The sequence below is a fragment of the Urocampus carinirostris genome, chromosome 20, assembly GCF_059441175.1.
Source record: "Urocampus carinirostris isolate Australia breed hairy pipefish chromosome 20, RoL_Ucar_1.0, whole genome shotgun sequence".
In the NCBI taxonomy this organism is placed as follows: Eukaryota; Metazoa; Chordata; class Actinopteri; order Syngnathiformes; family Syngnathidae; genus Urocampus; species Urocampus carinirostris.
Genome location: NC_142368.1, coordinates 6,041,362 through 6,063,187, shown reverse-complemented (window position 1 = coordinate 6,063,187; position 21,826 = coordinate 6,041,362). Strand labels below are relative to the sequence as shown.

General features: G+C 39.7%; 1 protein-coding gene and 1 long non-coding RNA gene across 4 annotated transcripts in view; one reads left to right on the top strand and one right to left on the bottom strand.

The window, feature by feature from the left end:
• Positions 1–1,683: 1,683 nt before the first annotated feature.
• fermt1 (FERM domain containing kindlin 1) overlaps positions 1,684–21,826 on the top strand; it is a 21,078-nt gene continuing 935 nt past the window's right edge. Inside the window, exons 1-15 of the mRNA XM_088324949.1 lie at positions 1,684–1,760; positions 4,232–4,384; positions 6,831–6,928; positions 9,175–9,310; positions 9,384–9,521; positions 12,183–12,366; positions 12,789–12,891; positions 15,548–15,655; positions 15,720–15,851; positions 15,964–16,013; positions 17,692–17,816; positions 17,885–17,991; positions 18,058–18,282; positions 20,830–20,954; positions 21,028–21,169. Coding sequence (XP_088181075.1) covers positions 4,234–4,384; positions 6,831–6,928; positions 9,175–9,310; positions 9,384–9,521; positions 12,183–12,366; positions 12,789–12,891; positions 15,548–15,655; positions 15,720–15,851; positions 15,964–16,013; positions 17,692–17,816; positions 17,885–17,991; positions 18,058–18,282; positions 20,830–20,954; positions 21,028–21,169 — 1,824 coding nt within the window. The 5' untranslated portion in view covers positions 1,684–1,760; positions 4,232–4,233. The remainder of the gene's footprint in view (positions 1,761–4,231; positions 4,385–6,830; positions 6,929–9,174; positions 9,311–9,383; positions 9,522–12,182; positions 12,367–12,788; positions 12,892–15,547; positions 15,656–15,719; positions 15,852–15,963; positions 16,014–17,691; positions 17,817–17,884; positions 17,992–18,057; positions 18,283–20,829; positions 20,955–21,027; positions 21,170–21,826) is intronic.
• The window catches only part of LOC148346092 (uncharacterized), a 15,408-nt gene continuing 10,585 nt past the window's right edge, over positions 17,004–21,826 (bottom strand). The window contains exon 3 of one of the 3 annotated variants that reach the window (XR_015848267.1): positions 17,004–17,112. This is a non-coding gene — a long non-coding RNA (uncharacterized LOC148346092). The other 2 variants (XR_015848265.1, XR_015848266.1) reach the window with 2 other exon arrangements.

The following is a 21,826-nucleotide window of genomic DNA, read 5'->3' as shown; positions in this document are numbered from 1 at the left end:
GGGACGGGAGAGCAGACGTGGTCGCGACCAAAAACGGGTCATAAGTCGGGATGGGAGAGCAGACGTGGTCAGGATCAAAAACGGGTCATAAGTTGGGATGGGAGAGCAGACGTGGTCAGGATCAAAACAGGTCGTAGCTGGAAACAGACAGGAGCAAAAACAAGACAGGTGGGAGTCAGCGTCGAAAAACGCTTGCCTAGTATTCACTGAGGTTCGCAGACGGACTGACAACATGGGACTGACAGGACTGGGTTCAAATAGTGACAAGAAGCCAATCAGAACCCGCGGTGGTTGGCGCCAAATGAGCAGGCACAGCTGAGTCACATCAGTAATCATGACAGTAATGTTGTTCTTGTTGAATGTTAATTAACAATAACTTCAAATTAAAACTATTTTTACCGTGTTTTCTAGTAAAAATGTGAAACAATATTGAAAATAAACATTTTAATTTAGCTAGAAAATAAGTAAAAGAAAGAAAAATGTACACATATATTATATATATATATATATATATATATATATATATATATATATATATATATATATATATATATATATATATATATATATATATATATATATATATATATATATATATATAAAGGGCAGCACTGCAGCACAGTGGTTAGCACGTGTGTGGCACATTTCTGAGGTCATGAGATCAAACCTTCCTGTGTGGAGTTTGCATGTTCTCCTCGTGCTTGCATGTCAGGTTAGTTGACCGGTCCAAATTGTCCTTAGATGTGAATGAGCGAGTGAGTTGTCTGTCTCTATGTGCCCTGCGATTGGCTAGCAACCAGTTCAGGGTGTCCCCTGCCCACTGCCCGATGATAGCTGGGATGGGCTCCAGCACCCCCGCGACCCTACTGAGGATAAGCGGTGCAGATGATGGATGGATTCTCGAACTTGGTTTTCTAGAGGACTACAAATAAACTGTATTTGATATTAACTTTAAATTTTAAAAAAATAAAATGAGCAAAATAGCGAAATTAAATTTGGATTTTATTAATTTTAAAATTAAGTCATATATATATATATATATATATATATATATATATATATATATATATATATATATATATATATATATATATATATGTCTTCTTTTAATAATAATAATAATAATGCTTAAAACAATCAAATTGCCCCACCTCATTTTCTTGCAGTGTACTACAATAAAAAAGGTAAATATTTCAGTTTAACAAACACAATCAGATGACAAGTCACCGTAACACATAAAAATTCATAAATCATCAATGAGGTAAACGATTTCTAAAGAACTGATGACACATGCTGATTCACTCTCCGGACGTTATTTGGGCAAAACAGGGGAGCAATTGTTCATCTTGGGTTTTTATTGAATATTATTTAATAGGAAAAAGAAGGAGAACTAGAATTCCCTCGCTGATGTGTTATTATCATCAATATTATCATTATTTTAATCAGTTTGGTCAGGAACGATCTGAGGTGAGGCATGAATCAAACTACCTTCCTAAAGGTGCTAATTCCTCCTCTTTTTGTTTGTTCAAGTCTGAGAATAAAAACAACTGAATTGTGCGTTTTGATTCCAAAACATAACCGTTGTTGTCCTAAAATAAACACAATGGACACCTATGATAGACGTTCACTTTCGTATACGTCACTCACCTGGTTGAAAGGGGCGTGGCTTCCCTCCGAAACGAGCTCTCGTTCACACAAGCGAATTTAGGCCACTTCTCACGAGAACTCCGCCAGGAGCGCAACTGTTTTCATAAATCCAGGTAAGAAGGCTTTTAAACTTTATTTTAACGGACAAAATAAGAATTAAGGGGAATGCTTTTAAAAGCGTTTTGAGTCCGTTTTGACGCAAAACAATATAGTTAATGATACATTTCGGTGTTTTGTTTCCCCAACAACAAAAGATTATTATTAAACTTTAGGTTATAATAGTAAAGACAATTGTTTTAGTCATAATGTTCTACTTTTGCTTTTTGGATTTGCATGAGACTTCTAAGTAAACTAAAGCAGCTCACTCTTACCTGTTATTTATTCAAATTTGCCCTTTTGATAACGAGGACACGAGGGCCTTAATGAATGCGTTGTAATTATAAATTGGAATGATGACATTTTCAACGTTTTGCTGACTCGCAACCTGCAGCAAATTGATGTTGTGTGCAACATATTCGTGTCCCTGCTCGTCATGCATTCCACAGCGGAAACCTCCCTGATACACCTCCCCTCTCAATACCTGAACACCCCATGCTTTTTATTCCGTGTATTATTGTATGTTAAGTCGAATTAAGTAGCTAAAACGAGAAACATGAGGACACATTGGGTGAAAAATGAAAAATTGTAATCAAATGGATTTTACAATAGTGGAGGATTCTTTTTTCTTAGAATGTGAACCTTGTTTTTTTTTGTTTATTGGTTTGTATCTTGTTCATTGTGCTCTTAAAGTAGCAAAAAGTTTGAATTACCAGTACATAAGGAATGAAAAATTTAGACAAACTATCTGGATTCAGTAGATCTAAATTGTTTGGATGAAAACGACTCCATAAGTGGGAAGGTTCGAAGAAAAATAACACAATTTGGGGGATATTATTGTAAACAAACTAGCAACTACAGTTTTATGTCTATTATGTCTTTATATATTTCAAGATTGCAGCACGGCGGCGCAGTGGTTAGCGCTTGTGCGGCACAGTTCATGTCATGGGAACCTGTGGTGGGTTCAAATCCAGCTCCAGACTTCCTGTGCGGAGTTTGTATGTTCTCCCCGTGCCTGCGTGGGTTTCCTCCGGGCACTCCGGTTTCCTCCCACGTTCCAAAAACATGCATTTCAGGTGGATTGGCCGGTCCAAATTGTCCCTAGGTGTGAATGAGCGAATGAGTTGTCTGTCCCTGTGTGCCCTGCGATTGGCTGGCAACCAGTTCAGGGTGTCCCCCTGCCCATTGCCCGGAGATGGCTGGGATGGGCTAATGAGGATAAGCGGTACGGATAATGAGATGAGATGAGATGAGACATTTCAAGATTAAGTTTTTTGTTTTTGTGTTTCTTTCTTTTTCTTTTTCTTTTCTCAGAAAGACCCCTTTTTATGCTGATTATTGGGAAAAAGTTATCTGAAATTATTTAAAGAATAACAATATGCTTTTAACTTGAATTATTAAAAAAAAAAATGTTTTGGAGCTGTCTTATTTGAAGCTAGCCGCTCAAACTGCGTTGAGTTTTATTTTTTATTTTTTGGATAAAATTGAGCATAGTTCTGATAATTGATCATTTTAAAAGAATCCTCGTTTTTAGGGAGTTATTAAAAACTATTTGCACTATTTATATACTCTTGTTTATAGAAAACAGGCCCTTTTTGTGGCTTTTTTACAAATCTTTTAGGAGTTACTTTAAAGTTATTTTATTTATCATAATATTTGATGGCAAAAGGAAACAATTTTATTTAATTTTGTATGTATTTTTTTTTGTTATTTTGAAAACCTGTGTTTCAAATATCGTTGAGAATTTGGTGAATTTTACCATAATTGTGTTTTTTTTTTAATATAAATGTAAAGCTTTCTTTTCCTCAATATGACCCAATTAATTTCTACACAACACCACCTTTTTTTGGATCATTAAAAAAACATACAGTATTATTGTAGTTATTTTATAGTAATTGTGTTAAAAATAAAATGTATTTATTTGATTTATATTTGGACTGAAATAAAACTATTTTGGGAAAAGAGTTGTGCAAAATATCACAGAAAATTGGGTTATATGAATCAAGTAGGCCTCTATTGACCCAAGTTTTCGACCCAAGAGTCTAATCTTGATAATTTCAGAGGCTGTTGGGAAACACCTTCTGAGTCGGATCTTATTGTTGTCTTATTTTCCCCAAAGTCCAAAACTAAAATTATTTGGTGGGAGCCAGTTGAGGTGGCTCGGGCATCTGATAAGGATGCCTCCTGGACGAGGTGTTCCGGGCATGTCCCACCGGCAGGAGGCCCCGGGGGCAACCCAGGACACACTGGAGAGGCTATGTCTCTAGGCTGGCCTGGGAACGCCTCAGGATACCGTTGGATAAGCTGGAGGAAGTGGCTGGGGGATTGGAACGTTTGGGTATCCCTGTTAAGGCTGTTCCCCCTGCGACCCGACCCCGGATAAGCGGAAGACAATGGATGGATGGATGCATGGAATTGTCAAGTTTTGGCGTTTGTATTCAATCCATTAAATTCCCTGCATCGTACGTATTTCATTCTCTTGTTTCAGCCATGATCACGGCAGCCGAGTACGGGGAGACGTCATGGGAGCTTCAGGTGCACGTGGACCAAAAAGATGGCGACGAGTCCATGCGCTTCAAGCTACGAGTGAAGGGCGACCTGCACATCGGGGGACTCATGTTGAAGCTGGTGGAGAAGATCAGTAGGTGGCAAATGCTGTTGAGCACCAGAGAGTACCGTTTACTGGGCCGCACCTTTGTTTGGGCTGCATTGCTTCACACCCCAGTGCTTTTGTTTTCAAACACAATGGGTCAGGTGGCCACGGGGTGCAAAGTTTAGCGGAGATCTAATCCGAGCCTACACAAAATAGCTTCAAGTAAATGACAATCAAAGGAGAGCATTGTCAAATAGGATAGAATTGTCTTCATTGTCATTGATAACAATGTAGTGGACATTGTTGACTACACAATTAGACAAGGCACTAAAAAGTGGGTAAATATGAAATATTTACAAGAGACTGGCCGAAGTCCAAAGTATACCAGAGCGTTCGTGCAAAAAACTATTTCCAAGATAAGAGTTGAGAAATAAAACATGAATATTCTTTTTTATATACATTGGTGAGTTATATATTTTATCTAAAGTAAAGCTCATGTGTATTTAAGGTCACAAATTTTCAAGGAAAAACAGATACTATTTTACAAAATTCTGTTTTTAATACTGTACAAATGCGAAGGAGATTTCATTGGATGGCTCTTCCTTTTTTTGATTCACTTATATTTGTTGTTTTGACTATGACATCATTGTCGTTATCCGCCTGTCATGTTGCTGTTCTTTGATACGCGCACCTTTTAGGACTGATCTGTTCTTGTAACCTTGGAAGATTTGGAGGAAGGCTGGAGGAAGGAATGATATTGGCCTATGACTAAGCCTCGCCCTCAAACGCGATGAGCCAATCAGAGTGCGCGTAGCAAACCCGTAGACTCGGACATTGTGATTTCCCCTCGTCCGTAGAAATGTATTGCAGTTTTTTTTAGTTTTTATTTGTTTTTTAAATATTCTTTCTTACATTTTACATTTTCAAATGGCCAAACGGTGTGCATGGGGTACAAGCATTCCTGATTTGAGTTATCCTGAGAAGCTGGGTTTGATGTGGATTTTTTACCCCTTCCAAAGACACATATTAACCGATACAAGTGTTTGCTTTCGATAAAGCTATGTGGTCGTCCACAGCACCAACTCAACGTGGATAAAGTTTATAGGGATTTCTACATCTGTTTTAAGGTCAGTCAACAAAGTATTTAAGGCAACATATTGTCACTTTGCTGGAGAGAAATTTAAAGTTATTTATGGCGTTTACATCTCTAATGTTCAGCTGACGTTAGCTAACATTAGCTCTTGGCTGCGTTCTAACACGAAGCTTTAACAAGGTTTGGATTAATACAATCTTGTAGCAATAACAAAGCCTATTTTACACGTCAAGTGAAGTTAGGTTAATCAGTCGAAGGTAAATCAAATTTTTTATCCTGCAGTGCATGAGCAATGCTGATCCTCTAGCTTGTTGTTTAAGATGGTGATGACTACAAGAGGAGGTTTATTATTTACATGTGACCTCTATATTTTTTGCCTGAAGCTGAAGCTTTTTATTGACTCGCTCAACAATCAAATCATTAGTATTCAGGCCCTTTTGGTTATTTGGAGATGATATGTGATCTTTCAGGGCCCAGCAAGCATCAAATGTCTTCTACTCTGACACTTGCTACAGCGCTCTTCCCAGAAAGTTGAATGGTTGTCTAAGTGAGTAAACGGGGATTGGCTTAGCCATAGGTCAATTCTCTTATCTGAAAGATCCTCTTCCAAGCCCTCATTGTAAAATCCATTGGTGTCTTCTCACCTTATTTTGAGTGTCTACTATAGTTTAAACTTATCAGCCACTGTCTAAAGTGGCAAATTCAGGAGACACCCCCCACAAATGAACACACACACACACGAAATTATGAGATATGAATACAAAAAATAGATATGATAATATATAACTAAAAGAATATAAATATAAAATAAGAAGTAACAAATACTAAAATAATTAAAGAATGAAATAAATTAATAAATAAGTATTTAAAAATTGGTAAATTTATGACAAAAAAGTCAAATTAATGGGAAATCATTTAGAAAATCAGCAACTCAATAAAGTGGCAAACGTACAAAAAATATTTATAATGTTGCAATTTTTTGAGTTTATTTGTCCTGAATTTTGACATTAAATTTGGAGAAAAAAATCTCTCAAATTAATTATAATTTGAATCGTCTTAATTGTCATCGATCAGCCGAGGACACCTAGATATGATGGCTTGGTTTTGATATCTCAAGTTGGCAATGTCTTTTGGACTGGGCAGAGAACAAACAGCTAATGATTTTCTGGGCCGCGTTGATGTCTCTCTGTGTATTTTTTCCGCCTGCTGCCGTGTTCCCAGCATATAACATTTTTACGTGAGAGGTTAATAAATAAATACATAAACATGGGAAAGAATGTTCATGCAGATGAAAAAAAATGTGTTTTTATTTAATGTATTTATGTATTTACTTAATTTCTTACTTAATTTCTTCACATGGCTTTTAAATGTTACGTCACATCTGTGATATTTTATTTGCAGAGGCTCCACAAGACTGGTCGGATCATGCTCTATGGTGGGAACAGAGGAATTGCTGGCTGCTCAAGACACACTGGACCTTGGACAAGTACGGAATTCAGGTAAGACGTACCTACTGTCATAATCTAACCTTTTTATTGCAACGACCTCAGAGTCGCATTGCTTTTCAATTTCATTTAATGCTGCTATTACTCTCAAAGACCACTCCAGGCCGAAGCATTTGTCAGAGGCAAAATCAATGAGAGTACAACAATTTATTTTATTATTTTATGTTTACATTTTTCCATTTCTTAGACCATAACATTATAGTTCCTTTTTATTTTGATTTTTTTTGGTGAGTGCAGGCATGTGTGTCTGAGCATTTGTGCTCTTCAGTATATTCCTTCATAGAACCATTCACGTACAGTGGGACCTTGCTACTTCGCGGTTCCACGTTCGCGGGTTCAGAGCTTCGCGGGTCTAAAAAATAAAAATAATAAAATAAGATAATTTATTTATTTATTTATTTATTTATTTATTTTTTAAACATTTTTGAAGGGGCATCGCTACTTCGTGGTTCCACGTTCGCGGGTTCGGAGCTTCGTGGGTCTAAAAAAAAAAAAATATATTAAATATATATATATTTTTTTAAAGTTTTTTTTTTTAAAGCATTTTTGAAGGAGCGTCGCTACTTGGCGGATTTTCACTTTTTGCGGGTGGTTTTGGTCCCCATTAACCGCGATAACCGAGGGATTACTGTATATTTTCAACTCCTAGCACACTCAAGTAGTCATGAAAATGAAAAACCTAAAACACAATATTTCTGATAAGGGGATACAAAAAAGGCACAAAAGAATTATGGGCTGGGGTGGACGGTATAAAAAGATTCTAAATAAGAGAGAAAGAAAAGAGGAAATACAACAGTATTTTTGTTTTTACCTGGAAGGGAAGGAAACATATACTTCAGATGAAATAGCTGACGGGAAGAAAGGATACAAAATTATAATAGAAAAAGATCTCGTCTATGTAATATTTTATTTTTTTAATCTATTTTTTAATTACTAGTTATCACTATTTATTACTATATATTTTTATTTCTTTTTTTATATTTTTTATTATTAATTAACCAGTATTATTAATAATGATTGCTTTCGCCTGTGCCCGCTCGTTTGGCGCCGGCCGCTGCTGGCTTCTTGATTGGTTCCCCATCCTACTTGAGCTCCGTCCTTTCACTCGCCTGTTGTCAGTCCGTCAGCGAACCTCTGTTTCCGCGGGGCATGCATTTTTTTACTCTGGCTTCCGTCGCTCCCGTTTTTCACCCATTTTCCGCCCGTCCGTTTCTGGTTTCCCCGTTTGTCTCCGGCTACGACCTGTTTTTTGACCCTGACCACTTTCTGGTCTCCCGTCCCGACTGGCGACCTGTTTTTTCCGTCTACTACGCTGCGATCTCCTGCTCCAGGGGCTCCGCTTTCGCATTCGGAACACGTTCCGATTCTGTGAGTGGCTTCCTTCCAGCGTCCTGCGATCACCGGGTCGCAGGCACTGCCTATCCTCTATACCTCAATAAACTTGTGATTAACGTTACGCATCTGGGTCCTACTTCCGTTCTAGCCAGGACAATTTTGTATTTCATCTTATTTATTTATTACTATTTTTACGAAAAAACATAAAAAAAATAATTCCGAATACTTTTATATTTTTTTAATTTATTTTTTGTATTTATTCGTTTTTAATTTTTAGTGTTTTTTTTTATTGATCTATTTTTTATTAATTTTATTATTTGTAATTTTTTGTTAAATTGTATTCATTTTTTATTTTTATTTTCTAAGTTTTATTTCTGGATTTTTTAGTTTATTTATATGTTTTCTTTATTTTTCAATGTCTCATCTCATCTCATCAGCCGTACCGCTTATCCTCATTAAGGTCGCGGGGGGGCTGGAGCCCATCCCAGCCATCTCCGGGCAGTGGGCAGGGGACACCCTGAACTGTTTGCCAGCCAGTCGCAGGGCACACAGGGACAGACAACTCATTCGCTCATTCACACCTAGGGACAATTTGGACCGGCCAATTCACCTGAAATGCATGTTTTTGGAACGTGGGAGGAAACCGGAGTGCCCGGAGGAAACCCACGCAAGCACGGGGAGAACATACAAACTCCGCACAGGAAGTCTGGAGCTGGATTTGAACCCACGACAGGTTCCCATGACATGAACTGTGCCGCACAAGCGCTAACCACTGCGCCGCCGTTCTGCCCCCTATTTTTCAATGTATTCTTATGTTATATTTTATTATAGTCTTTTTTTTTTAACTTCTTGCAGCTATCACTAGCCATTTCTTTTCCATTTTTTTCTATTATTCCTACACACAGGCAGATGCAGATCTTCACTACACCCCCCAACACAAAAGCTTACTTTTGCAACTCCCTAACATGAAAACGATCAAAATGGACGTCAGCTTCTCCTGCGTGGTCTTCAAAGCCGTATCCGACATCTGTCAGATCCTCAGTGAGTCTCTCCTCCCTTTTACCTTCTTTTCCCTCCAAATGTAATTTTATTCGTCTTTAATTCGTCTTATCAGACATCAGGCGGTCTGAGGAACTTTCCCTGATTCAACCTCCGGATGATCTCTCCAAAAAGAAGAAAAAACGAGGCAAGAATTCTTCACTGGACGACATTTGGGACATCGATTTAGTCAGTGGTGGTCCAGGAGGATCAGGTACTTCTAATAAAGACAATTCTATTCCATTTTATTTGATATTCTTCCATTCTATGTCATTCGATTTCAAAGTATAGGAACAGAGTCATGTATCAAAAGTATTAATGGTATTGATGCTTGGTATCGAATTAGTGAGTCGTGTACTGGGTATTTGAAAAATATCATATCCCTAAACCGGGAGGGCCATTCCCGATACCAAGTATTGATAGTGATGTCAATACCAATCTGATAGGTACTTAACGATACTGATACCAGCTGAGCCCTAGTGGCTGATTCATAATGACAAGACGTCAGAGGAATAATAAATTACCTTTTATTTGATTTTAACATGTTTTGATTTACAATTATCCCAGCAAAATATCAGTCTATTTCCAGGTCATTAAATGGAAAACACGGTCTATGTAGTAGTAGTATCAGTTTCTGGTTATCAATGTCTAGTCAAGAGTTTAGTATCAGTATCAAGTGATGATTGATACCGCATCAGACCGATACTATATATTGAGTATTATTTCATACCGACACCACAAACAATGACTATTCAAGAGTCAAGCTTCTGTCAAGATTGGGAACAAGAGGAGGACCCAGAAGCATGACGTTTCTCACGCAAGCTTTATTTTACGGGAAATGGGGCAGTCATGCACGTTAACCCAAAACGTCAGTGATTAGGAGATCGTTGGGCGGAAGACGTAATGACAGGAAGCCAGAGGCCGACGAGATCGATACCAATTGCACGAGCAGATATCGGACAGATGGGGTCGATACCGGATAAGACGGTACAGACACGATTGATATCAGGCACTGGAGACTGGAGTCCGATAACAAGCAGGACGAGATAGACGAAAACAAGACCAGACACTGGAGATCGAAATTAAACAGGATGAACTAGACGGGAACGCTACCAGACACTGGAGATCAACAACAAACAGAACAAAATAGCCGGGAACAAAACTAGAGATCGATATTAAACAGGACAAAAATAGATGGGAACAATACCGAACAGGAAACACAGGCAGGAAACCGGACAGGGTCAAAACCCACGTCTTGCGGGTGCAGAGGTTCGTTGACGGACTGACAAAGGGTGAGTGAGAGCACTGAGCTTAAATAGGAGGGAAGCCAATCAGTCAACGAGCCTCAGCTCGCGCCAAACGGGCGGGGCCCATCGGGTGCCATGGGCAACTTTGACAGCTTCAGTGTCAAGTGATGTCTGATAGCATTTTTTTCAGACCAATATTTTGAGTTATCAACCACAAGTCCACGGCACTACTACATAGGATGAGTTTTGCCTCTGATTGGTATTTTTAAATAAATAAATTTAACCCCCAATTAAATTGTTTAAATTATATTACCTATTTATAAAAGCATTTATGATTTGTTATATTACCTGGTATCGGTACTCATTCATCACTGTCAAGATTCGCAGTTGAAGGTGCAGGGTCCTCGAGGGTGCATGGGAGTTTGCCTATCCATCCGGTCTATGTGTGTTTTGTGGACTTGGAGAAGGCATTCGACCTTGTTCTTCAGGAAGCCCTGTGGGCGTTGCTTCTGGAGCATGGGGTACCGCACAGTCTTATCAGGGCTATGCGGTCCCTGTATGCCCTGCGCCAGAGTTGGGTCTGCATTGATGGCAGTAAGTCAGATTCGTTTCAAGTGGGAGTTGGACTCCACCAAGCCTGCCCTTTGTCACAGACTCTGTTCATAACTTTATGGACAGAATTTCTAGGCACAGCCTTTGCGGGAAAGGGGTCCGGTTTGGAGGCCACAGCATACATCTCTGCTTTATGCAGACAATATGGTATGGTTAGCTTTCTCAAGCCGTAATCCTCAGCTCTCACTGTAGCGATTCAAAGCCAAGTGTGACGCTGTCGAGATCAAGACCAATGCCTCCAAGTCCGAGACCATGGTACTCAGACTAAAATTGTGGCGTGCTCCTTCCAAGGTTGGGGATGAGATCCTGTCCCCAGTGGAGGGGTTGAAGTATCCTGGGGTCTTGTTCATGAGTGAGGGTAGGATGAAACAGGAGATTGCCAGGCGGACCGGTGCAGTGTCTGCTGTCATGCGGACCCTCAGGCCGGTCTGTTGTGGTGAAGGAGTTGAGCTGAAAGGCAAAGCTCTCGATTTACTGGTCGATCTGTGGTCATGATATATGGGTCATGAACGAAGGAACAAGATCCTCGAAACAAGCGGCTGAAATGAGCTTCCTCCGCAGAGTGCTGGGTTCTCCCTTGGAGATAAGGTGAGAAACTCTGTCATCTGAGTGGAGCCGCTGCTCCTCCGCATTGAGAGGAGCCAGTTAAGGTGCTCGGGCATTTATTTTGGATGCCTCCTGGACGCCCCCCCCCGGAAGGGGTTCCAGGCATGTCCCACCGGCAGGAAGCCCCGGAGACAGCCCAGGACGCGCTGGAGAGACTACTCACCCGACCCCGAATAAGCGAAAGAAAATGGATGGATTTCATCAAACCATATAACGTCACACAGTGCTAAAGAATTAGCTTTTGTCTGGAGAGCGGGTTTATCAGTTTTACCTTAAAATATATGGTGTGGCTCTCTCAAAGAAAATCAATTTTTTTGTTTAATGGCTTTTTGGGTCAAAAAGGTTCTCTACCCCTGCTCTAACTTCTATAATTACTTGCCATGCCATTGAACCTCCCTCTTTTAAACAAGGTCCCATGTACAGCAAGACAATGACGGCCACCTACGACCCCGAGAACGGGATGCCGGTGTCAGCTACCAGCCTTTGGTTCGGGGAGAACCCCCTCGCAGATTGCCAGCCCAACCTCCCTCCTGCCGAGCTGGCCAAACTCTACCAACCTCTGTCCCTGGAAGACAAAGCCGTCAGAAACGCCGGGTAGGAAACGTCATACATTACTGACTTGTTTTGAATACTGAACACCCGCAAAAGAGATTGCATAGGATGCCGGATTGTTATTTTGACTATTATCGCACACTGTTGTTTGTTGTTTTGACTATTATGCTATCTTAACATCATTGTCACTATCGGCCAATCGTGGTACTGTTCTTTGATCTCGACACACTTTAGGGGAGATCTGCTTTCGTAACCTAGAATATTTCATAAAAAGAAAGGGTTCAGAGGAGGTCTTCTAGAACAGGTTGGACCTTCTTATCTGAGGTTTGGGCTTTCCTTTGTTCTCCTTGCAAGTTCACAATCCATTGATACCTTCTCTCCTTATTTAGAGTGTCTACTAAACTATTAACTTATCAGTTACGCAAGTAACTTTTTAAACATTTTCAATTTATTTTAACTGACAGGTGGCTGGATTCCTCGCGCTCCCTCATGGAGCAGGACGTTCAAGACAACGACAAACTGTTGCTGCGTTTTAAGTACAACGTCTTCTTTGATCTTAATCCCAAAGTAAGTTAGTTACAATGTCATTGATAATTATAGTCTTGTTTTCAGTGATGAGGTGTTTTTCTTGTTTTGTCTAGTCTGGTATGTATTAGTAGCTACAGTTTATATCTCATAGATTGTTGGATTTTAGTTTTTGCTGTCCTTTTTATTGTCAGTCTTTTCTTGTCCAGTCATCTTTTTCATTTTTTTGCAGTTACTATGGGAAATAGTTGTGCAGTTCATTTTCTAGTTACTGTTTCCTAGCAAAAATTGTTGTTGGTCTTATTTTGTTCTTTTGTTTTTTATGAATTCTCTTTGTTATAGTGTATTGTGTTGTCATTTTTGATAATGACTGTTACGATAGGAGATCATTTTTGCAGTCTTTTTTTTTACACAGTTGCTATGGGGAATTTTAGTCATCCTTATTTTGATTAGTCAGTTTATCGTCTAATTAGTCAGTCTGTTTTTGTCTCATCATCTTCAACGGAGATTTTTTTGTGTAATTTATTCTAGTGACTGTCGAATTGCTGCACTTAAATGTTCGTGTTTTGTTCATTTTATTTTGGTAAATCTATTTTTTTACAATGTATTTGCTAAGCAGTTACTATGTGACGTATTAATCATGTTTTGTCTGTGCAGTCTTCTTTTTTAATTACACGTTTGGTATGGCGCATTTTAGTCATTCTTACATTGATTTTTTTTTTTAAGAACGCTACAGTTTCTATGGTATGTTTAGGTTGTTCCTATTTTGTCTAGTTTTTGTAGTTTCTTTGCAGTTACGTCAAACATATTCTGTCGTATTTGCGCTTCCGATTGTCCAGTTGCAATTGAGACATTTTTTTTCAGTCTTGTTTTGTCTAATTTATTTTCTTTTTTGAATGTTATTATTTTGGCTAGTAATTTTATATGGACATGCTAAACAATTACTATGTGACATATTATCTGTTTTTATCTGTGTAGTTGTATTTATTTTGTTAAAATTATCATTTTATTCCATAGTTACTGCAGGTTATTTTAGGCAGTTTAATTTTGTCTAGTCTTTTTTAAATTTTTTATTAGTATTTTTTTTTTTGTCCTGTCATTCTAATACTGTATTTGCTAGACAGTTACGATGTGAACTCAGTGTCAGTTTGTCAAGTTATATTTTGTTTTACTTACTGTGCAGTTGCCACAAGACATTTTAATCAATCTTTTTTTTGTCTTATATTTGTTACCGTATTTTCACACCTATTAGGTGCACTGTTTTAAAGGGCGCGCTCTCCTTGGTTGGAAGTATTTTTTGCCGGCTCATATGGCGTACTGGCTTATTAGAAGCGATTATCACGCAAGCAACAAGTGTGCTTATGAAAACAATCAAACGACAGTCCGAGCAGAAACGCCAGCCCGAGCGTCCACAATCCATTCACAAATTGTGGCGTAACCCGCCCGGCATCCCCTCCCTATGGGCACAACACCGGTTGACACCAATGTCTAGCGGTTGAAGCTCCTTCATTAGCTCCCCTGAGATGATAGCAAGAACCAAGTTCATTTGTTTCACTATTTTTTTCACATCGGCTGTCAGATGGGCATCATAGAGTCATAAATCAAAAGCGAAGGGACGGCATGAAAGTAAACTACCGTAAATTCCGGACTATAGAGCGCACCTGATTATAAGCCGCACCCACTACATTTTAAGAGGATAACCGCTTTTGTACTTACACAAGCCGCACCTGTATATAAGCCGCACGCGCCCATATTAAAACATGTAACACAATCACGAAATTAACCCAAACCCGACTTTGAGTCCCGCAATTGTAACTGAATATGAAGTACACAGTTAAAAAAAAAACAGCCGGCAAATTGAACGTAAAATGGTACCGGTACTTAAGATATGACGCAGACCTGCAGAGTCTGGGTCCCGTTGAAAATAATCCAAGGGAAAAAAAATGTATATTTCCAAAGGTAAGGGTGGGAAAAATATATATCCACTATTGTCTGCTGCTACCACAAACACGTCTCACCTTTACCCCACTTCCCATCAGCCCCCTTCTTTTTGATTCGCCCGTGGAAAACATATCAGAATAAGTCTCTAAAACAAATACATTACAAAATTATACAGTTGCAAATACATATTATACATGGTTACACATATTTACAAAGAAAGACTGTACACCGAGAGAGTTTTCAAAGCTTTAATAATAATATTATAACTTTCATCCCAAACTGTGTCTGTGAAGGGTAGCAAAACGCTACTAGGAACACGCTCGCAACTCAAGGAAACGGGTCTGTTAAAAAAAAATACGGTACTTAAAAATCATGGTAAACCGTGCTCATCTTCCTCCTTATAACTGACGCCATTAAAGTCGTCTTCCCCAGTATGGGAAAGAGACTTTGTCATATAGACGTCGTCATACTCGCATATATTCCACCGGTCTAAATCTTACCTTTTGTACTCGAGCGCAGCTGGCGGCTGTTAGAAAAAATACATAAATTGGCCGCATCACTGAATAAGCCGCAGGGTTGAACATTTGGGAAAAAAGTAGCGGCTATAGTCCGGAATTTACAGTACCTGATCTTCTGGCATAGACATCCACCAGACATTCTTTCATCATGCTTTCGTGCTTTTGGGCGTGAAAATACGGTATTTTGTAGTTCCTATGGAGGCCTTTCCAACAGATAAACAAACACGTATCTGTTTCAGTACGACGCCGTGCGGATTACGCAATTGTACGAGCAGGCTCGCTGGTCCATCCTGCTGGAAGAGATCGACTGCACCGAAGAGGAGATGCTTATGTTTGCTTCGCTACAGGTAAATATGACTCTTTCTCTTCTTTTTCAATATGTCTTTGGATAATCTTTGTCTTTCTCTGCAGTATCACATCTGTAAACTGACCATGTCCAGCGAGCCGATGGACCGCTCCAACGAGCAGGAAATCGATGAAGTAGAAGCCGCCCTCTCCAACCTGGAGGTGACGCTGGAAGGCGGCGTATCGGACAGAGTCCTGGTAAACGGATTTCAGAGCCTTCAGCTTTAAAGCCTCAAAAATAGTTTACAAGCCGACATGTCCAAACTAAACCTGTATAGGATAATTGACACATGTTTATTCCATCCTCCAGGAAGACATTACAGACATTCCAGAGCTGGCAGACTATCTCCGCCTTTTCAGGTAAAAAGAGAACAAAAATGAATCTGTTCCCATTGCCTTCACTCTTGCCAATATCAATAAATCTTCCAGATTGGCCTCTTGAATTTTTTGGGTAAAAATTAATAAATGAACACTATTAAACAGGTCCCCAACTACTTTGGTTACTCTATTGCTACTGATTAACGAAAAATGCTACCAGTTTGATATGTATTTTTAAACTAGTTATCATGTTATTACTATGTTGTTACTATGTCATTACTATGTTATTCACGTTCCGAGGATCCCTTTACCCGCCTGTAACTATTAGAAGTAGGGCTGAAATTGGCCCAGTGAACCACCAAAAGAGGGCACTGAGTGATCCATATTTATACATACATACATTTAGACATTACAGTCTGATTTTTAAAACAATCTCGGAAGACTTGATCATGTATTTAAAGACACTGATCATGTCAATGATTTCCTAGAAAATGGCAATGACCGATGATTGACGAGCTAGTTGGTTTTAGGGTGCTATCATAGTGACCCCTGCTGAATAATGACAATATCTAGGTTCAAGATATGAAAGCTTTAACTCAATTTTAGCAATCAAAGACAAATTCACATTCGATAAAAGCAAATTACACCTTGAAAATACCGTATTGCGTCACCATTTTGCAATTTTAAACGTCATTTCCTTTTAAATAATTAAAAAAACAAATCCAAGAAGGGTTACCTGTTTGAAATACATTTTTTAAATGGCAACTTATCATCTTATTACTATGTTGTTACTATGTTATTAGCAGATTGTAATCATTAGAAGTTAAATAGGTTTAGTCAACCACTAAAGCATCACGCCAGTTAGAAATCAAATTTCCTGGAAAATTACAATAACCCGTTACTAGTGAGCTACTCGGATCAGGAGTTTTGTGCCCGTGGGCACCATGTTGGAGACCTTTAGTTTACATGACTAGTAATAAATATTTAAGGATGGTTTTGTTCATGTCACTCACCAAAATCAACGAAGTACCAGGCCTGTTTGCGTTTGCTGGTTACAAGGTGATGTCACACATAGCTTGCCAGAACTATAGACTTACACTGTATATGGATGGATACAACTGCTGTATTTTTCCCATGGAGCCTGAAAATAAATAGAAATGTCCTGGAGAAATCAAAACACATAAGGCTATCATTACATGGATCATTCCTGTCGTTGCAGTATCAAATATCCCGGTTTGGAAAAAAAACGCAAATTCAATGTCGGGACAAGAACAGAGAGAGGACCCACTTGCGTACGTTTCTCTCAGTTTTATTGGGAAGAAGGGAAAGGATTGCACACACAATCCGATGATCGCTGGTCGCGGGGAGCAGGTTGCTCTAAACGCGGAAGTGGCACATCCAAGGCACTTCCGAGTCGAAAGCCAGGAGAGGAGAGTAGACGTGGTCAAGATCAAAAAACGGGTCGAAGCCTGGTAAACAGACGGGAGCCAAAACAGGAGTGAGTCAGGGTCGAAAAGCTTGCCTAGAGTAAACTGAGGTCCGCAGACAGACTGACAACAGATGACAGATAGACGAGGGTTTAAATAGTGACAGGGAGCCAATCAGAGTCCAAGGCAGTTGGCGCCAAATGAGCGGGCACAGGTGCCTCGCATCAGTAATCATGACATTCAAGGGACTACTTTAAATTAAAAAATGTTAAATGTCATTTTTTCTTTATCAGACCAAAAAGACTAACATTACGGCCGTACAAAGAGTACTGGTTTGTATTCAAAGACACCACCATCTCATACTACAAGAACAAAGAGGCGGCCGCGGGAGAACCCATAGAGCAGTTCCACTTACGAGGTATTGTACGGCTTTAAGTATTCTGCCCTTATCAAAACAAGAGATATAAATTTGTGAAATATCCCCAGGCTGTGAAATTGTCCCTGACGTCAACGTGACGGACAAAAAATTCGGCATCAAGCTCCTTTTGCCGGTGGCGGACGGGATGAACGAGGTCTACATCCGATGTGACAACGTGAGGAATCGATGTTGTTTCTGTTCAGTTGCAATAGACCCTTAAAGTTTTTCCATGGTGTCCCAGGAGAACCAGTACGCCAAATGGAAGGCGGCTTGCATCCTAGCCTCCAAAGGCAAAACCATGGCGTACAGTTCCTATAAGTCGGAGGTGCGAAGCATTCAGTCCTTCCTGCAGATGAAGAGTATAGCGCCACCTCCTGGCCAGGCGGCACCTGACCTGGACGCCATGGAGATGAACGCCGAGTGTTTCGTGTCGCCGCGCTACGCTAAAAAGCATAAAACGAAGCAGGTTGGTGGAACGCACTTATATTTGCTTTTGTGTCCTGTGGACCCCAGGATATGGTATTAATACGTTGGGTTAGCAAAGTGAAATTGGAGTATAGAGGGGTTTAAAGACGTAGGATATTTAGCTAATGCGTTCAAAACTTTCAGTACCCCAGAAAAAGAAATAATATATACCGTAAATTCCCGACTATAGAGCGCACCTGATTATAAGCCGCACCACCACATTTTAAAAGGAAAACCGATTTTGTACTTACACAAGCCGCACCTGTATATAAGCCGCATGCGCCCACATTAAAAAAAATTAACACAAAATTAACCCAGTACCGCGATTGTAACAGAATATCCTTCATTAAAGTACACAGTCCAAAAATCAAAGCCGGCAAAATGAACGGAAAATGATACCGGTACTTAAGGTTTGATGCAGACTGGCAGAGTCCGGGTCCCGTTGAAAGTAATCCAAAGAAAAAAATGTATATTTCCAAAGGTAAGGGTGGGAAAAATATATATCCACTATTGTCCGCCGTGTCCACAAACACTCACCTTTACCGGTCCCCACTTCCCATCAGCCCGCGTTTGTTACGCCCCTTCTTTTTAATTCACCCGTCCAAAACATATTAGAATAAGTCTCTAGAATAAATACATTACAAAAATATACAGTTGCAAATACATATTATACATGGTTACACATATTTACAAAGAAAGACGGTACACCGAGAGAGTTTTCAAAGTTTAATAATAATAATATAACTTTCATCTGGGCAGTTAATGCTTGCAACAACCGTCCTCATCTTCCTCCTTAGAACTGAAGCCATTAAAGTCGTCTTCCTCAGTGTCGGAAAGAAACTTTGTCATATAGACGTCGTCCCACGCTCCCATCCACTCCTCTGTGCCCTCCTCTCTGTCACGCAGCAGACCGGCTTTCCGGAACCCGTTGGTGATGGTGGATTTTTTTTATGCTGCCCCACGCTTGCGAAAAAGTTGCCTTTCGCATGCGGCTAGTTTTAGTGAAAGATTTCTCGCCGCTAGTCAAGCCAAGAAGTTGCAGTCTTCCTCGGCGCATATATTCCACCGGTCTAAATCATACCTTTTGTACTCGAGCGGCGCTGGCGGCCGTTAGAAAAATTACATAAATTGGCCGCATCACTGAATAAGCCGCAGGGTTGAACGTTTGGGGAAAAAGTAGCGGCTTATAGTCCGGAATTTACGGTAGTAGGTACTACTTGTTTTTAATACATGTGTGTATGATTAAAAGTTGGGTGCCTCATTTGAGCTGTCCTTAAAAAGTTGAAAGTAAGTATTTGTTTATAATTCTCAACTAAGTTCAAAGAGCCCTTATACGTTTTTTTTTTCCACCGCACCTAACCGCTTTTGTATTACTTTTAGTAAAGCTGTTCGGGCTGCGTGATATTATAGATCGGAGGAAAGGGGTAAGGTGGGGTGGAGGGTGACTCTATGCCTGTCAAAGCAGTTTTTGGTAAAGTAGCATGAAAATGGTGAAAGTAAAAAAAGGTCTGTTTCTAGTATAATCCAAACGCCAACCCATACCCCAAAAATACAAAAAAAGCGCTTTATAAAATGCTCATACATAAAAGAGATTGAGAGAGGCTGCAATTATGACAGAAGCCAGAAGATGGCATCAGCAAGTAGAAAAGTTCTAAATTCGGTACAGCACCCTTAAATAACATAAAAAATATACATGTAAAGGAAATGTACATTTGATTTACCGTTGGTGTGATGTAACTTGAGCTGGTACAGTGGAATTAGTGGGTGGATGCATAAAAGAGAAGAGATGGCGGGTTAAAATCATAACTTTTTTTCAGACTTCCACTTGCAAGGATTGTCATGCCTTTAGAAAACTTGGTTACTTGGTTCCGAATTCTTAATAACTGTCCCATTTGTCAAATGGTTTCTGTCTTTTCATTTGCCTCCTTTATATCGAATTTGTTTCCATGGTTAACACAATTTTCCTTGTCACTTAGCATCACTGCAAAACAAGGGAGCTATAGCAAATACATTCTAAAAATATGTAGTGTTCTTTTTTTAATCACTGAGTCACAAAGTACACGAGATTCTGAACTGAATGGAGAGAAAGACATTGTGGGAGGTAGTTCAGCCAATAGCAAACAATTAGCAGACCAGCATCTTATATGACATCGACCAATATTTATTTTTATTCTTTTCAAATACTTGTACAGTGTTTTCATTATGTTATGTTCAATTCAAAGGTTTTTTGTTAAGTATGTCTTATTTGTGTACAGCACTTTGTCTTTAGCTGTGTCTGTTTTAAAGGGTTTCATAAATAAAGTTGAGTTCAGCTGAGAATAGCAAACTGGCATCTTAGAGACGTAACCCTAGATATGCACGGACACTTCAGAGTTTCATTTTTAAAAGATTTTGGCTGAAAAAAATAGTTGTCTTTGTCATATAATGGGGGAAACGCTGTAAAGAGGGCCTGAAAATCTTTTTATTCCACAACCTTTAGTGAAAACGGGGTCGCCTTATCCAGGGAGTTTACTCCCCAGAAATTTTAAAGGTGACTTTTTGTGTCAAGCTAACAGCTCGTATCCTGGAGGCCCATCAGAACATAGCACGCCTGTCCCTCATGGATGCCAAGATGAGATTCATCCAGGCTTGGCAGTCGCTCCCAGAGTTTGGGATCAACTATTACATTGTCAGGTAGGTCGAGAGGAGAAGATTCAATGTCATTCACGACGAGACTTTATCGTGGAAATATTCTTTGTCGGGTCAGGTTCAGGGGCAGCAAAAAGGATGAGATCCTCGGTATCTCGTACAATCGACTGATCCGTTTCGACATGTCCACCTGCCTTCCCGTCACCACGTGGAGGTTTGCCAACATGAAGCAGTGGAACGTCAACTGGGAGATAAGACAAGTGAGGTTTGACGAATAGCGAGGAAAGACAGGAGCTCGTGAATGAATCGCTTTTATAGTCATTATACAGACAGCTCGGTGGCTTTGGGGGTAGGGCGCCGAGACTGGGAGGTTGCTGGTTCAAGCCTCGGCCGGGTCATACCTAAGACTTATAACATTGGTACTCATTGCCTCCCTGCTTGGCGCTTGGCATTAGGGGTTGGAATTGGGGGGTTTGGTCACCTAATGACTCCCAACATATCAGTTGGGTTGAGCGAGGGGGCTGGGAATCCCCTCCTCTGTATCAATCTCCCAGAAAAGGTCAGAAATGACTCTAGTCACCTCCCACTGGGGGGATATGACTCCGGTATATATATATATAATAATACAGACGCTCCCCGACTTATGATCGAGATAGGTTCCGGACTATCGTTCGTAAGTTGAATTTTGTATGTTAAGGGATTGTATAAGTAACCTGTATTGTTTTGTACTAAAAACTGATTTCATAAAGTAATATGCTCTATAAAGATTAATAAAGAAAAAATTAACTTAATTTTGGAAGACAGGCTTCAACAGTTAGGACACTTCCTTCTCCGTGTTAGAAAGTGGCGGAAAAGAAGCGATCCAACCATTTTCTCAACCGCATCAAGCTTTCTTATTCCACTTTCATTTCAAAAGA